Raw genomic sequence first — 21,023 nt, 5'->3', positions numbered from 1 at the left:
TCATGCCTTCAGTGCAGGATGTGTGTTTTGACACATTGACGAAAGGTGTGCGAGAGGGAGACTTCTGTCTGCTCTCTGGAGTGTCTTCTCAGTTGATTAAGAAAATAGACAATGAAAGAAGCAAGCGTGTCTGTTTGCAGGCAACTCTAATCATTCAGGCTGCCTTTCATTTGTTTGCTGTTTATTTACTTGTAACGACAAAGTACTTGAGTGGGAAATCATTTCGTAGTGTGAGCTCAGCATAGTAAGGGCTGGTATCAGTTGTAACGTTCAACACACGTTGGTCTCTTGTCATTTCTTTGTCTTGCTTTCTGGAAAGCAACAGCCCCCAGAGGGACTTTCTGCAAGGATGCATTAAAAAAAAATAAGACTTATACTAAGTGTTATTTTCACATTTGATACCTCCTTTCTTAACAAAAAGCACTTTGTTCAGTTCTGTAAGGTTCAGAAATTTGATGCTATCGTCTCAGAAATTATAGCCCCATTCTTAAATAGACGCATGGAAAACATTTTACAAAAGAAGCCTATGGGAAAATCCCCCATTGAACTTCCAAGTGCAGGTCTTTCCCTCTTAACTTGACAGAGGGGACCAAACCTCTGCTTTGTTCTGTGTCAGGGTGAATTTTCACTGGAGCGAAAAAGTAATTATAGAAACCATAATGACTTTCCTTACAGCTGGGCTGATTTAGCAGCATGAAACTAGATGTTTAAGCCAACCTTCCCCACAGGATTCTATATACAGATCCACTAATCTCTCTGGCAGAAATGTATGTTTCTTTGGTTTATGGTTTTCAGACTAAGACCCAACCTGGCCTTGTAAGGGGCTATAAATCCATACACGTTTCTTACACACACACACACACACACACACACACACACACACACACACACACACACACACACACACACACACACACACACACACACACACACACACACACACACACACACACACACACACACACACACACACACACACACACACACACACACACACACACCCTTTTCTTTACAAGTTATGTTCTCTTTTTTCCTTCCTTTACACTGACTATAGACATGCTTATTCTGGTAGATTCTGTCATCTGTGAAAAGAAACATTATCCTGAAACACACACAAGACACAAAGTGACAAGCACAAGAAAGGTGGAGGAGGCAACTTTAGGGCATCTTGCCAGGTTCTTTATTAGACTTGCCTAGGAATTTGTATGTATAAAAGACATTGGGCTGGGCATCGGTGGCTCACGCCTGTAATACTAGCTATTCAGGAGGCTGAGATCTGAGGATGGCGGTTCAAAGCCAGGCTGGGCAGAAAATGTCCATGAGACTCTTATCTCCAATAAACCACCAGAAAACCGGAAGTGGCGCTGTGGCTCAAGTGGTAGAGTGCTCACCTTCAGCTGAAGAGCTGAGGGACAGCACCCAGGCCTAGAGTCAAGACCCCCCTCTCCCAAAAAAACATTGGCCATTTCCTTCCTCCCTCTTTCCCTCTCTCCCCTCCTGCCCTCCTGCCTTCCTGCCCTCCTTCCTTCCTCCCTTCCTCCCTCCTTCCCTCCCTCTCTCCCTCCCTCCCTCCCTCCCTCCTTTCCTTTCTTCCTTCCTTCCTTCCTTCCTTGTACTGAGGCTTGAACTCAGGACCTCTCTCTTACTTGGATTTTTCTGCTCAAGGCTAGTGCTCTACCATTTGAGCCACAGCTCACCTCTAGCTTTTTGCTAATTAATTGGAGATAAGAGTTTCATGAACTTTTCTGCCTGGCCTTGTTTCAAACCAGGATGCTCAGCTCTGTAGCTATGTTTATAGTAACTATATTTATAGGTATGAGCCATTAGCACCCAGCTAGAAATGGAGAATTTTTAAAACTTTACTTCCAATTCACATGCCTTAAACATGGGTGGGGATATGTGTTGCCTTTAAGTCCTGTGTGTATTGAGGCTTGCTCTGGGTGTAATTGGACTGAGGTAACACAGTGGTTTGTACTTAAATCTCCTTAACTGAACGTAAAACTTCATTGTGCCTCACTCTAGTGAATATTTCCAACAGCAAAATATCTGGTCTCTAAAATACCTGTAAACTTATATCTCTGTCAAGTGCACCTGTCAGTTTTAGAATGTTTAGATACCAGTGTAGGAATATACCAACTCCACTGGTTCTTATACTTTAAAAGGTTACATATATGGTATATTAATTACATCTCAACTTTTTTTTTTTGGTGGAGGAAAAGAAAAGGAAAAAGTTAAGCCATAATAGGGTAGAAGCTTAGAAAGAGAAGGTTTTTATTTTGGTTTTTGGTGTTGGTACTTGGGCTTGAACTCAAGGCCTGGGTACTATCCTTTAGATTCATCACTCAGGGCAGGGGCTCTGTCACTTGAGCCACACTTTCACTTCCAGCTTTTTGCTGGTTAGTTAGAGATAAGAGTCTCACAGACTTCTCTGCTTGGGCTGGCTTCAAACCTAGGATCCTCAGACCTCAGCCTCCTGAGTAGCTAGGATTATGGGTGTGAGCCACCAGCACTTGGAAAGGAAAGGTTTTTAAGGAACATTGTGTGTGTGTATATGGGGGTGGGGAGGGGGCCAGGAATCTAAGACTGGAACAGAGGATTCTGTGGAAAGCAGTGATTCCATGTGTGGGTTATATGTTGGGTGGTTTAAATGAGTCAGAGCCATGTCCTGGAAGTGGAAGCGACTGTCCTTGTGGTCAGTCAGATGATCCTGGAGCCCAAGACCCGGCCAAGGGCACTGGACAGCATCCCTAAGTGACTGCTTCACACCTTCTATGAAATTCCCCTAAAAAGTACCTTTCTGTGTGTGTCACACAGGCCACGCGTGCACTTACATGACAAGCACCTCTGCCACTTTCTTAATGGGTCAGAGCAATTGATCACCTTTATCTTCTGCTCCATCTTCCTCTGTGATGGTGTTTTACTATGCTAGACCCTGAAAAGGGCCTCGTTTCCTTCCAGAAAAAAAGCAAGGCCTCTCAGAACAAGGGAACAGTAGTGCATGGGGGAGAGGACTGGTGATTTCTTCTAAGTCATTCCTCCTCATTTCTACCGGACTCATCACCCTGCTGTCCCTGTCACCCAGTGAGTTCACTGGAGCACCCAACACACGTTGTCAGGTGTCTAGAGAGAGTGGTCACCCGGCCCAGGATACCCACATACAACCCCAGCGCATGTAGTTTCCATCTCCTGGACCTCAGTCACTGTGTTTCTGACCCCACTTGTCCAGCCAGTAGGAGGCCAGGGAGCCCCAGCCCCAGCTCCCTACCCAGCATTTTGTGTCACTCACCAGCCCCCTTAGGGGACTGTCCCTGGCCTCCTGCTGGGGCCTAGGCTGTCTGCCTCCATGGTAACACCTGCCCAAGTGTGTGTGCACCAGTCACCTGTCAGCTCCATGAGAGGAAGATCTGTAAGCTGGCGTGAGGACCGGGCAGCGAGCTTGACATGTGGGTGGAGTACAGGGTGGTCCATCCAGCTACAAGCAAGTCTTCTGTTGCCCTGCCCCATTTCTGACATGAGCACTTGTCCACGGTCCTGTGGATACTTGTTGTTTACTTTGATAGTGGTTTTTGTTGTTGTTTTTGTTGCACTGAAAAGGCTGGGATGTGAAGCGAGTGCTCCTTCACCTCTCTGGTCATTATAGGGGTTGGGCCTTTTGTTTGCTTTGGTTGATTTTACTGAGATGAGTGTGTTGAGAGATTAATTTTTATATTAGACTCAGGCTGTTGGCCCAGCAAGGACACAGAACCCCATGATGCTTAAGCAATGTGTCTAGATTCCTTTAAAAAAAGAAAGTTCTCTGCATGCCTAACATTTCAGAAGGTAAGCAATGTTAAACACCTTTTAAAGTGCTAAGGTAATTTGAAAGACCAAACTTGGCATCCCTGCTGGGATGATAAGAGGAGGCCTCTTAAACTCCCTGCACTTCTGTGACCACAGGGAGTCCACCGTAGTGGCTGCCATTTGATCCCAGAGAAGGGAGCCCATTTGGTGTGGGCTCACGTAAAGCAATTTTCAACTTTCTAAGGACAGTTTGCAAATTTCCATTCATCCACCCTATCTCTATGAACATTTTTTTCTTGTTATTATAAAGGTGGTGGTACAGAGGGGCTTCAGTTGCATAAGTCAAGTGATGAACACATTTCCTTTTGGATGATGTCACACCTTCCCTCAGTCTCTCTCCCAATTTTTCCCTCCCCTCCCACCCACAGGTTGTATAGTTCAATTTTAACACAGTGTCTAGTGCATACCACTGCTGCCTTTGCTTCCCCTTGGTTCCTCCATTTCTGTGTTCCCCCTAACTCTCCCAAAGACAGATAAACAAGATAAAAAGAAAACAACAACAACGAAGAAACCCCCCCCCCTTGTTTCTATTTTCTGGAGTTCATTTCCATATAAAATATGTGTTTAAGTGTATAAACAAATGTCCAGCCCTGGGCTAAAATGACAGATTGGGATTAGATATTCATAGGGTAAATGATCTAGAAGAGGGAAGTGACATTTTTTTAAGATGACAGTGTGAGCAATTAATAGCATTTTCTTATGCTTATTAGAAGTGTACGTTGGTGGCTCGCTTTTTGCGTCATTCAGGTAAAGAACGTGTGCACATCTGCCCCATGTCACTCCTCTTCACAGGTGACTGTGCAGGTCGCGCCTCCATGCAGCAGAGACAGGCAGTATGAGCTCCACGGGAGGTGCTGTAGCAGATGTGAACCAGGTACGTCCATCCCATAACAGTCCAGCACCTGCCAATGCAGCAATGGAGGGTGCTTCCTCTGGCTGCCTCTTCTTCTTCTTCTTCTTCTTCTTCTTCTTCTTCTTCTTCTTCTTCTTCTTCTTCTTCTTCTTCTTCTTCTTCTTTCTTCTTCTTCTTCTTCTTCTTCTTCTTCTTCTTCTTCTTCTTCTTCTTCTTCTTCTGGTCCTATAGGAAAGAAAGAAAGAAAGAAAGAAAGAAAGAAAGAAAGAAAGAAAGAAAGAAAGAAAGAAAGAAAGAAAGAAAGAAAGAAAGAAAGAAAGAAAGAAAGAAAGAAAGAGAGACAGAGAAAAAGAGAAAGAAAAAGAGAGAAAGAAAGAGAGAAAGAAAGAAAAAGAGAAAAAGAAAGAAAAGAAAGAAAAAGAGAGAGAGAAAGGGGGAAGGAAGGAAAAGAAGGAAGGAAGGTAGGAAGGAAGGTAAGAAAGAAGGAAAGGAAGGGAGGGAAGGAGGGAGAGAAAGAGAGGAAGAAAAGAAGGAAGGAAGGAAGAAATTGGTTAGACCTTTCATAGTAGAGACAAGTAATAATGACTGACACGCAGAAGACAGAAATTGTTCCATCAATAGACAAAACCACCTAAAAATCAAAGGCAGTTTCAAAGGCCGGGTTTTCATTTGACACTGAGACAATATTTCCCATAATACTAACTTAAGAAGGCATGGTTTTCAGACCTGTATTTTAGCCCCTTTATGATTCAAACTCTGGGAAAATGTGGAATGCAGCTCTTGTTGGCTCAGAAATCTTGTTTGGGAATAACCACACTGGAACTGCCTGCTAGGCTTTTGCTAGGCCTTCCCCACCTACCTGCCGGGAGCCGCACCCTTGGCTGCCTCTTTCCCAGGGCTGTTCTGTTGCAGTGTGGCCAAGTCTTTCTAAGGCCACTGTCAGGCCCCCAGCCCACAGGGTCCCTGCTCTCCCTGTTCTAGTATAAGATAGGACACCTTATAACAAGAGCCTTTGGGAGTTGGGAACTGGTGGCTCACACCTTTAATCCTAGCTACTTAGGAGGTTGAGAGCTGAGGATGATAGTTCAAAGCCATCTCGGGCAGGAAAGTCTGTGACATTCTCATCTCTAATTAACCATCAAAAAGCCAGAAGGGTGGCTCAAGTGGCAGAGTGCCACAGTGCCCTGCTCCTGAATTCAAGCCCCAGTACCACTCTTCCTACTCCCAAACCCTTTGGGTGTTTCAGCTGCAGATATTTCTTGGATGTGCAAAACCAAGCTCCAGTGATTGTCATGAACACAACATTCGTGCTCATGTATGTGACTCCCAAACTGTCCATGAGCCTGTAGGGCGGGTAGTGCTACTCATGTGTTTTTCCCTGGTGCCATACATACAAGCCATGCATTTTAGACCTGTTTTTATCACTGGTACAGTCTTTATTGTGTTGTTGTGTTGGTTTTGATTGGTGCATTTTCCCCTCTTCCAATTTAAGGAAAGTACATGTCTTCTAAATGCACTACTACCTCTGACAGTGTGTGTCTGCCCTGTGGCCCAGAGGAATATCTGGAGACCTGGAATGAAGAAGATAAATGCTTGCTGCATAAAGTTTGTGATACAGGTGAGTTAGGCATGTCAGCATGTGGGTGGGAAGAATGGAAAGCAGAGGTCATCTTTTGCCTGACAATCTCCCATTCTGTAAATGTTTTCAGATACAAGTGTTATTTCTTTTGAAGAGTCCATAAAGGATTGTGACCGTAGTTTTAGATCCTTGAAGCCCTGGGTTAAAATGCTCTTTGGGGGGGAGTTATTTTTCAGACAGGGTCTCATGCTTTTGTAGGGCTGGCCTTAGACTGTGATCCTCTTAATTATACCTCCTGACTAGCTGGGATTACAGACACCAGAATGCCTCGTTTATTTGTGGAGATGAAATCTTCGTAATTTTTTGTCTTGACTGGCCACTAATCTTGATGTTTCTGATCTCTACCTCCTAGGTAGCTAGGATTCTATGTATGTACCATTGGACCTGGCCGTAAAAAATTCCTCACTTAGAAATTTTTGTTCTACAATATGCTTATGCTGCAGTTTAATCATGAACACATCTTACAGTTGACACACATTCCTGCAGTGCTGTGTCATTTGCTCCTCCCAGATCCCTGTAAGATAGCTGGACTTTTCCCATCTTCAAGATGTAGAGTTAGACTTGGGTTGCATGACTTCTCCAAGGTTAACAGATGAGAGAAATAAGACTCAGAGCTACTCTTCTGATATGTAAAGCTTTTTCCTAAACTGTAAAAGTTTTACTAGCTTTACAGTTTGATCTTCTTACCAGATTGCCTTATTTTCTTGTGTTGTCTTCAATGTTTCTAAATTATAGTTTGTTGGTCTGAACATTCCTGTAATCCCAGCATTCAGGAGGGTGAAGCAGGAAGATAGAGTTTAAGGCCAGCGTGGGCTACAGACAAGACTATCTCAAAAAGATTAAAAACAAAACCAAACAAACAAAAAACGACTATAATTTCTTCTCACAAGTTCCTTTCTCTTTCTTTTTTTCTTCTACTCTGTTTACATGTTGAAGACCCCACAATATTGACCTTGTGGAACTTGAGTGTGGGTTTGTCTGGTTGTATGTCTGGTTGTGGATGTATCAGCTAAATCTTGAACACATTCTTCTGCCACCCTGTGGTTCCTCTAAGTAGAAAGCTGATCAGATTCTGGCTTGATTTGGTTTTGGTTAAAAACAACAACAACAACAACAAAACAACCCTCATGCATTGTATCATTTCTATATTTAGTGCAGTGTTGGAATTGCACAATAGCTGTGTAGCTCAATTTTTTTATGTTTCTGGGGGCTGTGGCGGAAACTGGCTTATTCTATCTATTTTTATTGGGATATGTAGGATGTAAGATCTTCATCTCCCCACCCCCATTCTCTCCTCACTGATTTGCTGGGATGCTTCATATAGACAGACATCCCCCAAGCATGATTTGTTTCTCCTCACATGCAGTAGCACCTCTAGGAAAGATGCTTATAACGTCACCTGTGACTCCAAAATAACTCAGCACCCAAGGATTCCTATTGATATCATGAACTCATAAGTTTAGATGAGTCTGGGGCATTTCAATCTGGTGAAGTTAGTGACCATTTGAGCACCAGGATGGGGGCCACTTCTTGCAGGTGGCCTAAGTCTTCTGATTCAACCCCAGGCATTTCGGAGGGCTCCTGGCTTCCAGATTTCCCCTAATCACTTTCCTCCTTTCCTCAAGGATCCCTTGCTGCTTTTAGCAGATCATTTTGTTCAGTGATTTCAGTTGAAGTGGTAGGGAGACTCATTGCTACTGGATTGATCTTCCATTGAAGGCTTTGCTTCCCACCCCCCTCCCCCCCCTCCAATGGCAGAACTAAGAACTAAGTAGTTTGTTGTTGTTTTAACATTGTAAATTTCCCCCCACTGGGCAGAACTAAGAACTGAGTAATTTTTTTTAACATTGTAATTGTCTCTAATATGTTAGAGGCAGCTGGCAGATTTGGGGCCAGAAGGTAGCATGGAAACTCTACTGAGCAGAAGTATTTGATCAAGTCTTTATTTCCCATTGCTTAGTAATGACCTTGACTCATTCCTGTCTCTTGGAAATAAAGATTCATTCTGTCTGCTCCCAAATAAAACTAAATACACTAAAATATTTTAAAAGATGGCAAAACTATTCACCACCTTATATTCACTTACAGTTGAGTGGCATACTGAACTTTCCAGAATATTTAGAATACTCCAGAAAAGTGGCATTTGTCCTTGTATGCCCCATGCCTTGGTCCTGTAGAGCTCACCTGGGCCGGAAGAATGGGAACGGGAGGGTAATGGGATTTCACCACCCTTGGCCCTGAAAAGGACAGGAAATGATGCCTCCCCACTGGCGCAGCCGCAGCTTGAGACAAGGAAGAAGCAGTTTCTGGTTAATGTGTCTCCTTAAAGAGACAAATATAATGGTACAAGGACCACTGGGACAATCCAGATGAGCTGGGGCCCTACACGGGTTCCAGGTCAGTTTTAAACAAGGTTAGGGTTTCGTTCTATGTGTGTGCACATACAGTTCATTCTCTTTATTCATAGTAGCTATGGTCTATTGAATGACTGCGATAAATCAGCAAATTCAAGACCGCTGATCCTAAGGGCTAGGTTCCTGCAAGGCCCAGGTCAGGACATTGTCGCCAACCATCCACACCCGCCTTGTTGCATGTGGGTTACTCTTTGCTTGATGTATGGTCGACTCCTTGACAGCGAGCTCATGGCCAGGGCTGCACAGCGCATGCAAAGTCATTCTCACACACGGGTTTTCTCTGTAAGGCACACAGCCGCCTTCTCACAGCGGAACACCACTCAGCACTTTCACCTCGACCTTGGGGATCATCACCAACAAAAAGCAGTAAGGGAGGAAAACATGGCGCTGGCTAGACTGTGTGAGGGACAGTCACTTGGCTGTGAGGGCTGGAACAAGAAAGCAGAGGGGAAATCAGTGTGGAGCGGCTCAGTGTTACTCAGCGCTTGCACAGCTCTGCGCGTGTGCACAGGAGATGGAGAAACACACCGAGGTCATTGACTTTAGGTGATGATGAAGTGTGAGTGAACGCACAGATTCATAAATGTGAATGTGTGAATAGTTAGGGTTAACTGTGTGCGTGTATGCACGCGTGCGCGCGCGCGCGCGTGTTTGCACGCACAGTTCAGAACTGATTCCAGAAACACTGGCCAGAGCCAGGAGTGTGGAGGGAGAAGACGAAGCTGTGTTTTGATTAGAGTGAAGTGTCTGGGGGCAGAGCCTGATCCCCAAGCCGCCTTCGTGCTGCCTCTGTACTTTCTCCATGTAACCTACCCGTCCGGGCGCTCATGGGCTCTTTGTCTCCCACAGGCAAGGGCCTCGTGGCCCTGGACCCCGGCAACCGCACGGCCCCGCGGCGCTGCGTCTGCACGGCGGGGTACCACTGGAGCCAGGACTGCCAGTGCTGCCGGCGGAACACCGAGTGCGCGCCCGGCTCCGGCGCGCGGCCCTGTAAGCACGGTCACCGCCGCCCCGCGCCGCCCCAGCAAGGCCACTTCCCAGCCCGTGTCACTGCTGCTCTGGGGAGCAGGGGACACCTAGGAACTGTGGAGGGGAAGGGGGACCCCTGGGTTTCCCAAGAGACACAGGCTCAGGCCAGATTGGGAATGAATCCCAGCCCAGGGGCCCGGCCTCCTGTGCCCTGGGGGCCAGTGAAATGCCAAGAACCCGCTTAGGAACCAAGACTGGTGCAGGGTCCCCCCTCCTTTTCTTCTTAAAAAAAAAAAGATGCATCCTCTTACACACACACACACACACACATACACACACACACACACACACACACACACACAATTGGGAACCTGCGCACATCAGACACTGCTTTGACACCTACAGTCTTTCCTCTAATGACAAATTTTAAACAGTTGCTTGGGATTTAGTTACCAGAGAATTATAAATGAAACAAACGCTTTAAAACAGTCGAGTCCTGGTGGCTCACGCCTGTAATCCTATTTACTCAGGAGTCTGAGCTCTGAGAATCATGGGCTGAAGTCAGACCCGGCAGCAAAGTACATGAGATTCTTATCTCCAATTAGCCACCGAAAAGCCACAAGGGGAGCTGTGGCTCAAGTGGTAGAGTGCCAGCCTTGAGCAAAAAAGACAAGATGATCACAGGCGATGCCCAGGCCCTGAGTTCAAATCCCAGGACCAGCATGTGTACATGCACACACACACACACACACCACACACACACAATCAATGAACTCTAAGCACCAGAGCAGTTTGATATTCACTGTTCTGTGCCTTCTGTATTGTGTGGGCATGATCACACAGTGACAGGACATTAGAAGTTATTTTTATGATTTTATTCTATATTTTATTATGTTATAGTTATTATTTTATATTTTTACATGTGTGTGTGTGTACAGTGAAGACTTGTACTCTACCACTTGAGCCAAAGCTCTACTTCCAGGTTTTTGCTGCGTAATTAGAGATGATCTCGTGGGACTTACTGATCTGCATAGCTTCAAACTTTGATCTTTAGATCTCAGCCTCTTGAGTAGCTTGGCTTACAGGCTTGATCAACCAGTACCAAGCCTAAAGTTATTTACTTATTTACTTATTTGCAAAACCTGGTGCTTGAACTCAGGACCTGGGTGTGTCCTCTATTACTGGTGCCACAGTTCCACTCTGGCTTTTTGGGTTTTTTTTGGGGGGGGATGGTTAATTAAAGATAAGTGTGTCACAGACTCTTTTTTAACCCAGGCTAGCTTCAAACCACAATCCTCAGATCTCAGGCTTTAAGTAGCTAGGATTAAAGGTGTGAGCCACTGGCACCTGGCTCATCTTCAGTTTTGTTGAAAGAAAAGAAAGAGATTTTTGGATTTATGCAAGTATCTCTCTCATTTCTTATTATCTTTAATAAGATAGTTGCACAAAGAGGTTTCAATTCACATGTCCATTCATGTGTGCTCTGTACCTTGACCAGTGTCACCTTCCCATTAATTCTCTCTTCCCATCTGTCCCAACCCCCTCTGTCCCCTCGAGTTCCCTAGTTCCATTTCCCTGCATGTACAAGTATTTCTTAGAGTCATTTGCTTTCCCAATGTCTAGGAAGTATTACAAAGACGATTTTTTTTCTCCCAAGATGCAACAAATGATTATTGTTAACCTTTCACTTGCAGGCACTTTAAGGCAAAATAGTTGGACAGAGTTGGGAGAATTCTAATATCATTCATTTCAGTTTATATAGAGGATAGTATCTATCTGTGAGTCTAAGAAATTAAGAATGTACTGCCTGACTTTAAGCAAGTAAATTTTAATTCCTGTTTTAAGACTATGCTCATGAAAATAGACCACGGAAGTGCTAATAATTCCACGAGTACTTTGTGGTTTGGGCCTAGGCCAGTTGCCTGATTGTTATTTCACATAGCAGCCAGTATTCTTTATTGGACCTACCAAAGGGTTATGTGCCAGTTTCAGCAAGGAACAGTACTAGACATAGGGAACTGAGACAGCTCTTGGTGGGTTTTCTTTTAGTTTTTGTTGTTGTTGTTGTTGTTTGTCAGTTGTGGTACATGAACTCAGGGTCTGGCCTGGGCACTGTCCCTCAACTCTTTTGTTCAAGGCTAGTGCCCTATCACTTTGATACCCAGTGCCACTTCTGGTTTTGAGTGGTTAACATGAGGTAGGAGTCCCATGGGGACTTTTCTGCTCAGGCTGGCTTTGAACTGTGATCCTCAGCTCTCAGCCTCCTCAGTAGCTAAGATTACAGGGGTGAGCCCCTAGTACCTGGCTTTTAGTTTAGTTTAGGGTTTTTTTGTTTGTTTTTATGGAGCTTATGAGAATGGACTGAAGTTTACCAACCAGAATCAACTCCTGATTTGGGCACTATGGGTTAAGACAAAGGTCCATCCCACCACTCGGATTTGTTAATAAAGTTTTATTGGAATGTGGTCACATCTATTTATTTTAAACATTGTCTACAAGTGTTTTGCCTGAGATACTTAGTACATGGCTCTATATAGAAAAGCTGACACTAAACCTTGATTGAAGAGAAAGAGACCTAACAGGTTTTTGGTTTTTTTTTTTTTTTTAATTGAGAAAACATTGTTGCCACTCCAATACTTGGAAATTAAGCTGACCAGAGACAATGTATTTCTCTTAAAGACAGTACTGAAATGCCCATTCTCAGAAAATGAAGGCTTTTGTAATCATAATAGCAGAAAGGAAAGGGTCAGATAGCAAAACCTAGTAACACAGGCCCCCAGACTAGAAAATAGCATGTTAATGCCCAGGTCAGTGACTCAAGACAGCAAAAGATCAAGCCCAGAGCTGTGGACATACCACATAGGCATTACTGACCTCACCTGGAACCAGTTTGCTTGTTTTTGTTTTGTTTTGGCTCGAATTTAAAGCTGTCCCTTAGCTTGTCTGTTCAAGGCTAATGCTTTACCACTTGAGCCACAGCTCTGCATCCAGCTTTTTGCCTGAGATGACAGTTTCATGGACTTTTCTGCCAGGGCTGGCATCAAACCTCAGATCTCAGCCTTTGGAGTAGCTAGGATTACAGGTGTGAGCCACCAGGGCCTGGCTACCAATTCGTTTCTGAACAGAGTTCTGTAGCTCATTGCAGGAATTAGAACTGCTTCCTAGGCTCAAGCCATTGACACAGGCTGTGGAGCAAATGTCAGGAAGAATGAGAAGCAGAGATGGGTGTGGCCTGGGAAACACCGTCCTGGCTGATCTCTAAGTGTTGTTTGCTTTCTGTTTGTCCTTTGTGTCTGTCGGTGTTTGGACAGTGCAGCTCAACACGGACACGGTGTGCGAGCCCTGTCCCCTCGGCGAGTTCTCTGATACCTTTTCTTCCACGGGAAGATGCAAACCCTGGACCAAGTAAGTAACAATGAAGATGTCGAAAGAGGTCATTGCCTTTTAAATAGCCACACCTCCACTCTCACATCCGCATGGGAACAGGCTGAGTCTTTCTAGTAGCTTCCTCTTGGATAAAGTCTGTCTACTCAATCATGTGTGACAAGACTTTTGTGTCACTTCTTGGAATCAGTAGTCTATGACTTAGAGGTGTAGCTTCTATTTTCCCTTTTCTAACTGTATTTAGAGGAAAACTACTTATGACATTTTTTATTTGTATAGTGCTTGGGACAGAACCCAGGATCTCAAGTATATGAAGTACCCCTTCTTTTATGTCATTTCTGGAAGTATCCGTGAATACTCAAATGGTAGAATGCCAGCCTTGAGCAAAAAAGCCAAGCAGAAATGTAAGGCCTTGAATTCAAGCCTACATACACACACATACCTCTAATTTATGACATTTCCTACCATTCATTTACCATACCCCTCCTCTTTCCAACTTTCCAACATGACTGGTTTCCAACCGTAGTATGTGTGTGTTGTATATGTGTGTACATGAAGACTTTTGACTATTTAAATATTTGTACACTCTACATTAGACATTTATATTTCTATATTTTTTAACCTGGATCTTTGTAATTTTCTATAATCATGTACTATTTCATTGTGGAAATATATAATTTACTTAATAAGTCTTATTGGTAGGTATTTAGTTTGTTCCCTGTCTCTTGCAATAATACATACATTTTTAATGAATAATCTCATAGACAGTTAACCAGAAGTGTTTTAGAATTCAGATAATTTCAAATTTGGGGAATATTTTTTATACACACAATGAAATACCTTGGAAAAAGAACCCAAGTCTAACCATAAAATGCACTTACATTTTAGATACACACATAACCTGCAGGTAATTTCTACAATATTTTAGACTATTTGGTGAATGAAGTCAAGTTTCATGGCATAAGATTTTCTATGTCTGTGCTCAAAAAGTTCAGTACTGAAGTATTTTTGATGTTAGATTTTCAAGTTATGGATGTTCAAACTTTATATACTATGGCTCACTTATATGAGCCTATTTAGAGTTGAATTCCTGAATCCTTTCACTACATAGTTATTATTAAATATAACGATTAATGTAATGGGTTTTTTAGTTCCAAATATGTTTTTTTCTTTTTTTATTTGATACTTGTATTTGGCCTAAAAGCCAATAAATTGGGTTCTTATACTCTCACTGGCTTTTTCTGTTTAAGGCTGGCACTCTGCCACTTGAGTCACATCTCCACTTCCAACTTTGCTGGTTAACTGGCAATAAGTATTTCACATTCTTTCCTGCCTGAGCTGGCTTCAAACCATGATCCTCAGATCTCAGCTTCCTGAGTAGCTAGTATTGGTACCTAGTTCCCAATATGTTCTATTAGGTATTATTTCCTGACTCATTCAACCCAAATTTTGTGTTGAAAAAAATCTTTCACCTCCAAAGGGCATCATCACCTAACCATGCTAACTAAAACATTTAGAATCTTCTGTCTTGAAGCTTATTCTCTTCCTGAGCACACTCTCAGTAGTTCTTAGAATATTCTCTAGGAACTAATGTGATGGGCTGCTCCCCATGGAAGGGCCTGGGAATCCAAAAGTCCAAGATGCCCATAGAATCCCCTCTTGTAGGAATCTCCAGTAGAGCCTTGCCTTGGTTTGTGTTTTTCAACAAGAGTCTTACATTTAATACTTAATATTTAAGCACTTAAGTACTTTCCCTTCCACAGCTGTACTATCCTTGGAAAGACAGAAACACGACATGGAACAGAGAAATCAGACGTGGTTTGCAGCTCTCTGCCACCTGGATCACCACCGATGGGTATGACTAAGTAGCGCCTGTCGCAGGTGGTGAGCTTTGTGTTTCTCTCCAGAATTACAGGCTGTATCTTCAGGCTTTCATCTGGGCCTCTGCATATGTAGTCAGCACAGTGTTATATACTACTTAGTATTTTAATTCCATAATGCTGCTTATTTAGTTTTTTTCTTACAGTGCTGGGGATTGAACTTAGTACTTGTTACTTGATAATTTTTTTAACTAGATTGGGAGTGACTAATACAATAACTAATAATATATTCATATTCAAAAAAAGCAAAGAGCCAGGTGTTGGTGGCTCATGCCTGTAATCTTAGCTACTCAGGAGGCTGAGATCTGAGATCATGGTTCAAAAACCAGCCCAGGTAGGAAAGCGTGAAACTCTTATCTCCAATGAACCACCAGAAAACCAGTAGTGGGACTATGGCTCAAAGTGGAAGAACACTAGCTTTGATGAGAGAAGCTTAGTGACAGTACCCTGAGTTCAAGCCCCATATTAACAAAAGAAAAAGAGAAAGAAAGAGAAGAAAGCTAGAGATCCTGGCCCTGGAGACTTGCATGGCTGTGGTTCTGTTCTTGTGGTCAGCAAAACCCTGGGGCCATGTTGGTTTTGGACAGAGACATGACAACAGCATCTTCTGCCTGCAGAGACTATCTACCTGGAGAGAGATGAGAGAGTTCTGGGGGCAACAGAGACAAAGTAGGATGGCCCTGAGGAATGTGATTCGAGAAGTTTTAAGGTAGATAGTCCTGGGCTGACTTCACATAAAGGGATGCTGACAAAGCAAGACTGGGCTAGGTTGTACAGTTCACACTCTACACTGTGAGTGCTCTCTGACAACTGCACTGTCTAGGTTAGAAGAGTTCCTGCTGCTGTTACCCAGACACACCGTATCCTTATTTGGGGGCAGGGTTTACAGTGTTGCTTTTTGTATTAACTAGGTCAAATGAAACAGTCTTTAATAGCCATCATTTTTTGCATTTGTCTCCAATATAGAACCCCAGTACTTACCTGGTTTGATTATTGTGCTGCTCTTCGTGTCTGTGGTGGTACTTGTTGCTGTCATCTTTGGTGTTTACTATAGGAAGAAGGGGAAAGCACTCACAGGTACTGTGTCACAGTGGTGCTTCATAAGCAATCTTAAAGGAAATAGATACGTTTCTTGGTAAACATTCTGGAATACGAGTATGTTGTCAACTGTCTGTCTAAGGGATCTGCCTTGAGGTGGCCACACTTTAAGGTAAAACGCCTTTTGTGTTTGATTGTTCTCTAGCAAAATAAATAATAAATAAAAATGAAAACCAAGCCAGCTGCCAGTGGTTCATGCCAGTAATCCTAACTACTCAGGAGGCTGAGATCTGAGGATTACATTTCCAAGTTAGTACATAAGAAAGTCTGGGAGACTTGGTTAATCTCCAATTAACCAGCAAATCACTGGAAATGGAGCTATGGCTCAAATGGTAGAGTGCTATCCTTGAGGGTAAGAGCTAGGGGATAGTGCTCAGGCTGAGTTTAAACCTGAGGACCAGAACAACAACAACAACAAAAGCCATCAGTATGCCTATCTGTTTATGGGCAAAAAAGAATATTCTAGCATTTGGGAAGCCAATATCTTATAAGCTGCAGGTTAAAGTTGTATGGATTGCACAGCATCAGATATATAAGGATATATATATATATCCACTGTTTAATGTACCTATTAAGGCAGAGATAAAAATTTCCAGATAAAGGGTGATGTAAAGGAGGTTTGGACTGGGGTGTTATTTTTAAATGTAAGTCTAAAATTATGAAATAAGCTATCTTATTTCCAGTGTTGAAAGAATCCCTCATTCTTAGAATTGACAATCAAGTGTTACTTTCTTGACAATATTTTTTCCCACAAAAACTGTTTGATAATGTCTTTATTACATTGTATTTAACTTTTATACTACAAGACGCAAAGAAGTGTACTTTTTCTTCCTTTTTCTTTTTTTGCGTGCTGGTACTGGGGCTTGAACTCAGGGCCTCAAACACTTGCTCAGCTTTTTCACTCTACTGCTTGAGCCACACGTTCACATCCAGCTTTTTGCTGGCTGACTGGAGGTAAGAGTCTTGTGGATGTGTCTCTCCAGTCAGGGTTTCAACTGTGATTCTTAGATTTCGGCCTCCTGATTAGCTAGAATTACAGGAGTAAGAAACCAGTACCTGCAAGAAGTATCTTTTTTAATGAATGGATTCAAGCCTTCATTCGGTTTGCTGGTGATACTTTATTTATTTACTTACCTGTTTCTTTGTTGTTGGAGGGATTGAATTTAGGGTGTGGCATGTGGCCCAGCAAGGGCCCCCCACCCCCACTGAGCACCAGGTGATTTTTATTGAAATGTTTTTTACTCACAGGAGCACTCACTGAGGTACTTGTAGCAGAATACTGAGCTGACATTGTTGCAAATAATACTGAGCCTGGCTCTGAGAAAGTATCACTTGAGTTCATGTGTGAAATCAAAAAAGAGGTGAAAGACACATATACAGAGGCAAAGAATTAGAGTGGTTAGCAGCTGCAGGAGGGAAGGAAATGGGGAGAAGTAGGTCAAAGGACACAAAGGCACAGACCTGCAGAATAAGCAAGTATAGGGGAGGACTTTCACTAAATGGGTAGCTTTTAGTTCCTCCAGCTACATGACATGGTAGATGCATTAATTTGTTTGACTACAGTAACCATTTTATAACCTATATTTATCCAGTAGGATCAAGGTAAACATTCCAGCTGAAAGTTATTTTAAAAAGCAATAGGAAATCATACTATGAAGCCCTTCTCCTTGCTTTGTTTTTCTAGCTAATTTGTGGCACTGGGTCAATGATGCTTGCGGCAGCCTAAGTGGAAACAAGGTAAAGTTAAAAGTTTTTAATACCCTCTTTAAGTACTTCCAACCATCAGGCAGATGGGACTATAATTAGTCAATTATTGACCCTATTACTTAACAGTTACTTCCTTGTACAATATCAAAGCAGAAGCCCCAAGATTGAGCTCTGCAAAATAATGCAGGGCTCAATGCTTATGCTGTATGTATGTTACATATCTTCCCACTCCCAGCTTTCCAGTGCTGGGGATTGAACCCAGGTTCTTGAGCATGCTAGCTAAGCACTCTACCACTGAGCCACAACACAGCCCCCAGGTTATTTCTCTCTTGTCTGTGTAGGTGTTTTGTTTGTTTGTTTGTGTGTATCATTGTGAGTGCCTAGTATAGAGTCCTGGGGAGACTCATCTACAACTTCACACTGTAGTTATTTTATCCCTTGGATTTAGACAGAACTTCAAAATTTTAGAAAAACGGTGAAAATATTACAATAAACTTTGATATTCCCCCAAATTGTTCAGGTTTTATCATACTGCTATATTCTTTGCTTTTTCTAACCTATATATGGGAACAAGAAAATACATGATTGATTTTTTTTTTCTTTTTGGCAGCATTTGACTTTGAACTCTGGTCCTGTGTGTGGCTAGCTGGGGTCATTTCCCACTGAGATATGCCTCTAGCCCTATTTTTGCTATATTTTTGAGACAGGGTCTCACTTCCTCCCTGGGGTATAACTGACTCAGATCCACTCCTGTTAGACTTCCCAGTAGCTAGCATAACAAAAAAAGGACATCCATATTGAGAGGACACCTCTCAGTTTTTCTTTTGTTCCCCAGTAATCTCAGCCTCCCAAGTCTATAGGCTCGTGGGTGCTGTCACCGGCAGCCAGGCATGAACGGAGCTGAGTGGAGCTGGCATGTTCCTATCGCCTCCAATACCTTAATGGATATTTCTTAAGAATAAAGGTCTTCTTGTTTATAACGATAGTATATTTCTCAAAAGTACAAAGATAACATTTTTCCAGTCTATATGTAATACTAAAATTCCATTGATTATTCCATTTTGTCCTCTAGATCCATGCTCTTGCGTATAAAAGCTTATCAGCTTTACACTGATTTCCTGAATTCCTGTCTCACCACAGGGCAGGATTCCTTCTCCCCTTTCCCTTCCTCACTAGGCTCTTCCCTTCAAGCACTGTGATCGCGAGAGCCTCTTATTCTCAGCATCTTTACTCCCGTGCTCAAGTCTGGAGTACCCAGAAATTGTTTCAGAATTACCCAGCCATACTGCATCCAAATAGAGCTATTGCCACCTGAAGATTCAAAATTGGGTTGCATTTTTTTTGTTATTGTTTTCATCTACTTAAACTGAGATTAGATCATCAAAGCACCTTTTTCAGATATTGTTGGGTTAAGGTCTTTGCTTGCTGAGGTGCGAGACTTTATTCCTTTGAAATGCAGTAGGAGTCGCTGGATTTTGTAGGCTCTTCTCACATTCTGTAATTTTATGTATGTATGTATGTATGTATGCATGCATGTATATGTATATATGTATGTATGTATGTATTTATGTCAGCCATGAGGTTTGAACTCATGGCCTAGGCACTGTCTCTGGCCTTCTTCTGTTCAAAGCTAGCGCTCTACCACTTTGAGCCACAGGGGCACCTTCGGTTTTTGAGTGTTTAATTGGAGACAGGAGTCTCGTGGACTTTCTTCCCCGGGCTGGCTTCAAACCGCCATCCTCAGATCTCAGCCTCCTTAGTAGCTGGGGTTACAGGCGTGAGCCCGGGGTGCAGGCTGCCCTGAGATGGTAAATCGCAGTTGAGGTGTCACTGGGATGGTTGCAGTTGGGGGGAATGGATTCGAACCCGCGCAGTGTCCTGCAGCGTTCTGTCTACTGAGTCTGGTCACCTGCGCCTGTGGCTTGGTCCCCGCAGGAAGCCTCGGGGGACAGTCGTCCGGGCGCGCACCCCACCGCCTCCAGCCAGCGCGACGCGTGCGAAGGCGTGCTACTACTCACTCTGGAGCAGAAGATGGTTCTAGAAGAAGCATGCTCCCTGGACGGGGCCGGGGCCTGGGGGCACACGTGTGCGGGAGGCCGGGCCCGCGCGCCGGGCGAAGATGCTGTTGTGTTCTCCTTGGTCAGCGAGGAGGAGATGGAGGGGGACCCCTTCAGACAGATCCCCACGGAAGACGAGTACGTGGACCGGCCCCCGCAGACCCCAGACTCCTCGCTGCACCCCAGCCCGCCGGGAAGCAAATCCACACCCCCTTTCTCAGAGCCCCTGGAGGTCGGGGAGAACGACCGGTTCAGCCAGTGCTTCCTGGGCACGGAGAGCCTGGGCGAGTCGGAGAGCTGCCTCTCCACAGGACCCCCGAGCCGGACCGACTGGATCCTGGGGTCCCCCGAAAAGGACCTCGGAAAACAAGTGGAGGGGAGCAGCGGCCCGCCCTGGGGGGACAGCCCGGAGGCGGCCGAGCCCGGGGAGGACGCCCAGCCCGCGGCCTGCTCCCCGAAATGTGGACCGTCCCCCCAGTGCGCCCAGGGCGTGGGCCTTCCTACTGAGGACGTGGCTGGAAGGGGAGAAGGGGGTGCCCCGCCCGAGGCCGGAGCGCAGGAAGGACTAGCCGGCTCAGCCAGGGGCGGCGCCGGGGCTGCCAGCGCCCCCGGGGACCATGCACCCGCATCTGGTAAGTTCTTCTCTAGCCCCCACTTTTGGGAAGAAGGGAGGGGGGGCCGCGTGCACCTGCACTGGGACTTGAACTCCAAGCCTCATGCTCCACCTGGCGCTTTCACTCAGGGCTGGTGTTCTGTCATGTGAGCCACGCTTCCTCTTCCAGATTTTTGCTGGGTAACTGGAGATCAGAGTGTCTTGGACTTGTCTGCCCAGGCTGGTTTCGAACTGCGATCCTCAGACCCCCGCCTCCGGAGATAATAGCTGGGATTAGAGACACAAGCCCCCGGCTCCTAACCTGAGGGTGTTCTTGGGATCTGCAGTTTGGGCAGAACGCACAGGCCTTGGTGTAGGCCGGGCGTATGCTTCCTGTGTTTTAGATCTTCATGTGGGTTCGCGTGGAGCGACGGGCTCCCGTGGCGGTGGAAGCCGTGTGTGTGTGTGTGTGTGTGTGTGTGTGTGTGTGTGTGTGTGTGTGTGTGTGTGTGTGTGTGTGTGTGTGTGTGTGTGTGTGTGTGTGTGTGTGTGTGTGTGTGTGTGTGTGTGTGTGTGTGTGTGTGTGTGTG

The 21,023-nt window shown here is 44.4% G+C and overlaps 1 protein-coding gene across 1 annotated transcript in view; it reads left to right on the top strand.

Annotated features, from left to right (window-relative positions):
• Positions 1 to 21,023, top strand: part of Tnfrsf11a (TNF receptor superfamily member 11a) — a 50,477-nt gene that overhangs the window by 16,350 nt on the left and 13,104 nt on the right. The window contains exons 2-9 of the mRNA XM_070028840.1: positions 4,633 to 4,714; positions 6,186 to 6,311; positions 9,596 to 9,736; positions 13,027 to 13,120; positions 14,863 to 14,954; positions 15,946 to 16,056; positions 17,762 to 17,814; positions 19,720 to 20,473. Coding sequence (XP_069884941.1) covers positions 4,633 to 4,714; positions 6,186 to 6,311; positions 9,596 to 9,736; positions 13,027 to 13,120; positions 14,863 to 14,954; positions 15,946 to 16,056; positions 17,762 to 17,814; positions 19,720 to 20,473 — 1,453 coding nt within the window. The remainder of the gene's footprint in view (positions 1 to 4,632; positions 4,715 to 6,185; positions 6,312 to 9,595; positions 9,737 to 13,026; positions 13,121 to 14,862; positions 14,955 to 15,945; positions 16,057 to 17,761; positions 17,815 to 19,719; positions 20,474 to 21,023) is intronic.

Source organism: Dipodomys merriami, unplaced genomic scaffold (genome assembly GCF_024711535.1).
Source record: "Dipodomys merriami isolate MVZ:Mamm:240054 unplaced genomic scaffold, mDipMer1.0.p SCAF_2, whole genome shotgun sequence".
NCBI classification, from domain to species: domain Eukaryota; kingdom Metazoa; phylum Chordata; class Mammalia; order Rodentia; family Heteromyidae; genus Dipodomys; species Dipodomys merriami.
This window is presented reverse-complemented; position numbering and strand designations above follow the sequence as displayed.